Source organism: Oreochromis niloticus, linkage group LG10 (genome assembly GCF_001858045.2).
Source record: "Oreochromis niloticus isolate F11D_XX linkage group LG10, O_niloticus_UMD_NMBU, whole genome shotgun sequence".
NCBI classification, from domain to species: Eukaryota; Metazoa; Chordata; class Actinopteri; order Cichliformes; family Cichlidae; genus Oreochromis; species Oreochromis niloticus.
In genome coordinates this window covers 30,213,151-30,221,386 of record NC_031975.2, presented here as the reverse complement: position 1 = coordinate 30,221,386, position 8,236 = coordinate 30,213,151, and the positions used below count along the sequence as shown (strand labels likewise).

The 8,236-nt window shown below is 42.0% G+C and overlaps 1 protein-coding gene across 7 annotated transcripts in view; it reads right to left on the bottom strand.

Annotated features, from left to right (window-relative positions):
• The window catches only part of dbn1 (drebrin 1), a 123,043-nt gene that overhangs the window by 21,151 nt on the left and 93,656 nt on the right, over nucleotides 1-8,236 (bottom strand). For all 7 annotated transcript variants that reach the window (XM_013276743.3, XM_025910999.1, XM_025911000.1 and 4 more), the window contains 2 exons: nucleotides 5,624-5,679; nucleotides 1,693-1,805 (listed from right to left, as the gene is read on the bottom strand). In XM_013276743.3, the coding sequence (XP_013132197.1) occupies nucleotides 1,693-1,805; nucleotides 5,624-5,679 (169 nt within the window). The remainder of the gene's footprint in view (nucleotides 1-1,692; nucleotides 1,806-5,623; nucleotides 5,680-8,236) is intronic.

Here is an 8,236-nt window from a genome sequence, read left to right as displayed (position 1 = left end):
CTCCATCTGCTGCAAGATGATGTTGTAGGTCTTTGGTGCTGGTCTGTGGGTTGACTCTGACTGTTCTCACCATTCTTCGCTTCTGTCTATCCGAGATTTTTCTTGGTCTGCCACTTCGAGCCTTAACTTGAACTGAGCCCGTGGTTTTCCATTTTCTCAATATGTTCCTAACTGTGGAAACAGACAGCTTAAATCTCTGAGACAGCTTCCTGTATCCTTCCCCTAAACCATGATGGTGAACAGTCTTTGTCTTCAGGTCATTTGAGAGTTGTTTTGAGACCCCATGTTGCTACTCTTCAGAGAAAATTAAAAGAGGAGGGAAACTTACAATTGACCCCCTTAAATACTCTTTCTCATTATTGGATTCACCAGTGTATGTAGGTCAGGGGTCACTGAGCTTACCGAGCCAATTTGAGTTCCAATAATTAGTTCTAAAGGTTTTGGAATCAATAAAATGACAACAGTGCCCAAATTTATGCACCTGCCTGATTTTGTTTAAACAATTATCGCACACTTTCTGTAAATCCAATAAACTTCATTTCACTTCTCAAATATCACTGTGTCTCCCCTATATGATATATTTAACTGACATGTTTTATTGTAACAACCAACGATTTATACAGGAAAATAATGACTATTAAGAAGGTTGCCCAAACTTTTGCATCTCACTGTAGCAGATAAAAGTTCACATAGGACAATGGATAACAACAGCTATTATGATCTCTCTCTTTTTAGAACATTACTTTTTCAGCTAAAATTAAGGAGTAACTAACAGCATATTCATGCTTGTAGAGATGTTACAGCTAGCTGAGCAACATTAGCCAAAGTCCTAGCTTAGCTTGTGTGCTTGCAAACTTTTTGCAGAGGCCACACAGTTTTTTGTTGTTACAGAATAAATAAAAACATTAAGTAAGCTAACATTTACCCTGCAGAAAGATTTTTTTATGTAAAGACTTTCTGCTTTGAAGAAATAAAAACTGTTAAGCTTAACATAACTTCTAATGTGACAATCTGTTAGCTACTTGACTAATTTAGCTAATTTTTGAAGTAACGGAAACTCAGATCAAGTAGTGGAGGTAAAAATACAACATTTCACTGTGAGAAGTAAAGAAGTAGAGAGAGGCTTAAAAATAAAAGACTAAAGTACATCTGACACAGAATATAAAAAGCACACTTTGTTTCACAGACTATCTAAATCATGAATAGAACATTTTCTGCCAAAGTTTCTGGACATTTCATTAAGTGATTTTTGTAATACTCTCTGTCTTTCTCACACATTTTAATGGATCAAGCTCAAATGGAAAAACGTGATGCCTCAGTGAACTCCTGTCCAACCAGTGTTTGATTCAGAATGTGAAGACAGTTGGTGGGCTGGTTGGCCACTGCTAAACAAATCTGGTACATTAATCGAGTTTCTGAACTAACTCTTCTCACAGTTTAAATGTCACTACAATCGCAGCATTTGGTGACGTCAGCGTGTCTACGACTGCTGCTGATGCCGCTCTTCTTCCAGCTGCTGAGGCTGCAGCGACGACGAGTTTTAGATCGCTCTCATCGGCGCGTTCTTGTCAAATAAACGACTGAATTGAAAATGTGCAGCGACCCTCGATGACTCTGATATTCTCATTTATAGCATTGAAGGACATTTCAGAGTGTGGCCCCTCCCGTTTCCCCCTCGTCCCAGCGACTCACCCAGTTGATGAGGATGTATCGTGGCAGAGCGGCGGTGGGCTCCTTCAGGCTGCAGAAGCCGTACATCACCCTGCCGCTGTCAAAGGTCAGCGTGATCTCTGCCAGGCCGCCTCCTGCAGCACAGAACGAGAGAGTTCATTATGACTGCAGCACAGTCGCAGCCATGTCTGCTTTTTCAGCTTCTGCTGGCTCGCTCTCCATGGGACACCAGCGTCACCCCTCAGACACCTGAGAATAAAACTTTTAATCTGCACTTCCAGTGCAGGTAGAAGTTAGTCAATGTTCAGAGATTATTAAGGTGATTGCTCACATTAAGAATTATATTTTCTGTATTAAAGTGTGCAGAAATTTTTAACTGAGGCCTTTTTGATCTGAATGTGTTTATATTTGTTCTCTTTTCCAGAAACGAATCCACAAATAATCCACTAATCTACGGATTCGTTTCTGAAATAATAACTTAGAGATCATAAGAAACTGTCAGCTTTCCAAAATAAAATGTCAGATAAGTCAGACTCTGTGAAAACCTCCCAGTATAAACTGGAAATACTGAACTGGAGATTTCTGTGTCACAGTAAACCAGAAAATTCACTTTTAAACAGCCTCAAAAGTTTCAAAAGGTTCTTATTGAGTAGAAAATAGTACTTAAGTAACATATCACTATAAAACTTAGCCATTAGGCAGACAGCTACTTTTTGTATTGCAAATTTTCTTAAATTTGACCTTTAAATATGTAAATGAGATATTAGACATGCACTATTTGCATAAATATCCCATAGACAAAGTGCAGCGAAATAACAGCTAATTCTGACTTTTGGACCTTTTCTTTTCTCTCGAATAAAAAAAACATGTTATGAAAGCAAAACAGATCAAATTCTCTAAAGTGACGAGTGCATAAAAAAACTTTGTTCCTTAAAATTAAATCTCCAACATAATGAAGTTTTCAGTGAAGTGAATCACTCTCTCTGTACTTTTTTGATTAGCATAACGTGAACATGATGAACAATCAGTGGAAATAAGCAGATCCTGTCTGGGAACATTCAGGCTTTGTACCCAGAGATGAATAAGACTCATCATCACACAGTTAGGACCATTCAGATTATTGTTAACTTTACATCAGCAAATACAAAACATCTGGAGTTCGAGTCCGCTCAGAGACGTTCACAAAGCTACATAAACTTCTTTAAACTTTCATGTTAAACAGATCACACGTACTGCATAATTTATTTAGGAACAAGATCTTTTTCTTTGGCTTTTTGCCTTCAGGGGTCACCACAGCACATCATCTGCCTCCTTCTCACTCTACCCAGCATCCTCCTCTGTCACACCTGCATGTCCACTGCATAGTCCCCACATTAAGTGTCCCCACTCTCACCTCCACCCTCCTGCCTCTCTTCTCTCTCGCTGCGTGCTAACATGCCATCCCCCTCTCTCTTTGGCCAGCAGCAGCAGCAGCGACAGTTTCTACCAGCACTAATCTGGACCCCGACGGATCCGTGATGGAAATCTCATTCTTGAAGATCCACATGTTTGATTACGAACAAGATGAAACTGCAAAGAATGTGGAGATTTCATCATCTTTGGTAGCATAATTCAAAGATTTAGAGAAATCTCAGCACAAACTAATGGACACTTGTGAACACCACTGTCAGTGAACACAGCTCATCACTACATCCAGCAGTTTTAGTTAAATCTCTACTGTGCAGAGAAAGCAACAGACCGAAGATCCACAGAGGCCACCACCATCTCTCTGGAGATGAACCAGCCTGAGTGGAAATCCGTCCTGTGGTCTGACCAATCAGGACCAGTACAGTATTAGAAACCAGCATCCACAATGATGTAAGAGCAAACAGCATAGGTTACTATCACAGCAGTGAAGGTCCCATTAATGCTGCATGATATAGTATTTTGAGGCTTTAGAGTTGCCATGGTGCAAACATCCTTTTAATTGAAGGTCTTGCTTATTTCACCGAGAAAATATCAAATTACAATCTCCACATACTCCAATACTTCCACTTCCACTCCAGAATTTTCATCTATGGAAAACAGGTGGAAAACTGTGAAACTTTGCTCCCATCCAGACAGCACCCTGTCCTGTGGCTTGAACCAATCCGTGACATAGATTAGCCTACTGGACTGCAGTACTGTCCCAGATCTTTTTCACGCTGCTTCTCGACTTCAAGCTGTTAGTTTGAAGCCTAAAATAAAGGTCCTGTTCTGCAGGTATCAGTGGTTTCTGCAGAGCTCCAGATTCGTCTTTACCACACAGACAAACCCACAAACATGACTGTGGTGTGCAGGCTCGGATCTGAAGAGGCAGACTTTTCTTTTCAGTCGCTGTTGAAATATTCAAACCTCTCAAAGGAAGCGCTGAGAACAAGAAGGAAGCTAAGACCAGCGCTGGCAGACGGAGACGTCCTCTCATAGAAACCAGCAGAGTCTGAACTTTAAAGTTTCTTTGAGACAGAAACCACAACATATATGTTCACATTTAGGTTACAGCGCCCCTGGAGGCAGGAGGAGGGGATGACCTCGTGTTCCTGCAACCATGACAATAACCCCAGCTATGTGTTTCCTATTTTCTATCATAGCTTCTGTTCAAGCCTTCTGTTAAGGAGGGGCAGCCAATCAGAAAAGAGTTGGCTTGAACGGAGCTAAACCTGCTTGTTTCGGTTTAGGAATTACTTTGAACTGTGAATCATGCAAAGCTATGCTGAACAAATGCAAGAATTAAAACATGGAGCTTCAAAAAAGGGTTAATCTGGGTTAATTTTACTGGTTTTATTCCACAGCTTATAGATTTGTTTAGGTTTGAAGGTTTGCTGGGTAGAAGTGTCTTCAAGCATCATCATCATCATCATCGTCCCTGCAGCATTAGTGATGCAAACACTTCACTTTAGCACTTCTCTTTATACACTGATGATTACATTAGACTCGTAGAGGGTTATTCAGACGAGACGTTTACAGATAAAACTTTATTTTCATGTATGTTTGAGCTCAGCGTGAGAGTGAAACAGAGAGCAGCAGGAGGTTACTGAGTCTCACGTAGTTTATGACTGAAATTCAGATTCATCCTTTAAACCACTGTCAGTTTCTTTAAGTATTTATTAATTTAAATGATTTTTCCTTTACATTTATTTACTTTCTATCAAATTCCCAGTCAGGCAAACTAAGGACAGCCTGTAGTGTTATTTGGTCTTATCTGGGTCCTTAGCTGTGCTTTAAGCAGACGTTTAGCTACACTTAAAAGATCTGTTTTTATTACTTAACTGTATCCTACTCTCTGCTGTGGGGTGAATGTGTAAAACAACAACAACCCAACGGCCCGCATATGTGAACGTTTTCCTCTTCACTTTGTGCACAGGGACACACATCAGTGGGTTTTTCGGTTTATTTAACTGAGAATAAAGAAGAGTTTTCGTGCCCAAGAATATGAAAAAATTAAAATGAGATAAAATGCCGAGTATTTCACAAACTGCTGAGTCTGTGTTGCCAGAGTAAACATGCACACACAGATCAGAGCCATCTCTGAATGGATGCGTGCGGCCCGAGCCAGATTTGGACTTTCACTCTGCTTCTGATGTTTAACATTAACCACCGTGCGCACATTTGCTAAATCCTGGCTAACAAACGACACACAACACATACAGTGAGAGCGAGCATCGAATAAGGAGGGGTGCCATTATTCTGTAATGATCCTGCAGCGCATCATTAGCAGAAATGATAATGAATCTCTCTGATGGCTCGGTAACAATCAGGAGACAAAGAGCATGATTGTTTTTACCCCCAAAGCTTCAGCAGACGCTGCTCATCGTGATTTACAGCCGCCGGTCTGCAGAAGCAAATTAGAGCCTATCTGAACGCTCGCCTTTTTCATTAAAAACACAGAAATGATGTCAGCGACGGGACGGGAGTCAGCGCAGCAGAGACTTACCTCCGGACGCCGCCAGCTTCAGGTCGTTGCTTTCATCCTCGTATGTGTACAAGGCCCTGTTAGAAACACAGACAGAGTGCTAATTAGACACAAGTAACGAGGTACAAATACTTTGTTACTCCACTTAAGACAATGTTCAGGTAACTGTACTTTACTCGAGTATTTATTTTTGCTTTTCTTGCCGTTCACGCTCGGTGAAGTTTCTCCAGGAGAACAGAGAAGAAAAACCCACATTTGGGAGCAAGAAGCACAGTTTGAGTCCTGCCTTTCTGTTCTTTGTGCAACGTTAAGCTCGAGTTTTTCCATATGTTCTTTGCTTAAGTCTGAAACCCAGAAACTTCTCAGCTCAACAAACTCAAACTCTTTGTTTGGGTTTGTAAAAAAATGAAACCTCAGCGTCCGGTCTCAGCTCTGTTTACTGCTCGCTGCACGCAGACACTCGCGCTGCTTTCAGCCTGTTATTAGGGAGCAACACTTTCTTTCCAAGACAACTCACAGCACAAACCTCCAGCCACTGCATGAACCAGAGAGTGCTCAGAAGTGCCTTCTCTACTTAAAAACTCCCATCAGCCTTCTCTGTGGCGACTCCTGTCAGACAGGCCCCACCCCCCGAAACAGTTTTGCAGCAGATAACAGACGAGCTGCTGCACGACGAGGGAGGTTCACAGGCCAGCGGCTCCAGCCTCAGCACAGCTTCAAAGGCCGTCCTGATTATTTGGTTTGACTGAAGGAGGAACCGCCCTTTGAAGAACTGAGATAATGCATCTTCTGACTGTCTGCTTCTAAAACTGCGCTTTCCTCAAATGCACGCCGACACACACAGAAGCTACAGAGACACGAACATGTACTGAGCACTCCCCGAATTATGAAAAACAAATTAAACTGGTGCCTCCTCACAGCCACCTCTGACCTCTCCGCCGAGGCTGAATGAAGGTGACAGAGATTACAGCTTAGCCTGCATCTCCAGATTGAAAGTCCTGCTGTAACCCTGCAGCGAAGCAAATAAAATAAAACCCAGTAATCTGCACAAAAGGTCAGAAAGAACCAACTGCATAAAACACAGCCACGCTGCTGTTTCCACGAGGCTGCGATTTGTTTAAATTTATATTTGAGCAGAGCGCCACAGCAGTGCTAGCGGCGCTCTGCTCAAATATATAAAATAAAAAGGAAACAGACCTGCAGACATTAGGACCTGTTTCAGTGGGCGGAGCTCATACTCTAATGAGGCGAGTCCGAAGAATCGCAGTGAGCCAAACACTCAGGCTCCTGAGTTTTTTTCTTACTCTTCTCTCTGCGTGACGTCACAGAGGGGTTAATGTTCCCAATGTGGCCATATTGTACACAGAAGCCCCGCCTACCTGCTGTTCAGACTGTTTATGACGGGCAGCCAATCAGAAGAAAGTCACTTTAAAGATGGGGGAGGACTCAAAACAGCTTGTTTGGACAGAGGATGAATTGAAGGGCTGAGTGTCAGATAAAGAAGGATTATTTTGAACTGTGAATCATGCTAAGCTGCTGTGTTATATGCCCGACCACTTCCAGCTAACCTGTGCATGAGGCAAAGAAACTGGGAACCAGCAGGAAGCGGTAGAAACAGATTATTGAAGGATATGAGATGCTGGGATTATAAACCAGACAGCAACACACGGGATTACTACAGATCTTGTCTTATTTTACCAGGTTTCCTTAATCAAAAATAATAGCAACATATGATGCAGATTAAATAGTTTGTGTTTTAATTTTCCTCAGGATTAAAAGCCTGATCTCGTCAGTTTGCGAGCTGCACTCACCTGCCTGAATGTGAGATACTTTTAGTTAGATTGGTGGATTTGCCTTGGTGTGTGTTCTGTTAAAGTGTGTGTGGATGTTTGGGATTACCATGTGGGCTCAGTCCACATGACATCATGCTGTTTCAGCCCAAAGCTTTAGTCTGGCCAGCGTCTGACTTCCTGCTGACCTCAGCTCGCCGCCCGCCATCCTGTCTGTTTCTGCAGAGTCACTCTCTGCTTCCTGTTTCTCACTCTGTTTATGCATCACCAGATCTCCTCTCCTCGCTGCTACATTTTCACTTTCCTCACAGATTAACAGATTACAGCTCCTGTCAGCAGATCTTCCAGCTGTAAGACTGCTTCTTTAAACTCGTGCCAGTCGAGCCTGACCTCGTAGGACTCCAGATTTATGTTGGAAGTTCAGTTTTTCCATCCATACAGGGCCAGCTCTGCCGATACCAATACCGATACTTTTACCCTATAAGGGCAACTACTTAGGGGAGAGATTTATAAGATGAGTCATCATAAGTTTGCCAAATTCTGAACACTAAATCACTGGTTTTTACTTTCCACAATAATCATTTAACCCAATAAAACACATCATTCTGCTTTTCATGGATTTTGAAACTGAGCCCGTCTCTGAAGTTTTTGGGTCAGCTTTGTTTAAATGTGCTGTAGGCTTTAAATAGACGTGACAGTCAACACAGGAAGGTGTGAGTTACATTTTTTCATGTCTAAAGAAAAAAATATTCTACACAATTCAGACGGCTACATATTAAACAGAAACAAAGTATCGGTCCTATGACGCCAGTATCAATCTAATACCGATACCAGCAGTGGTATT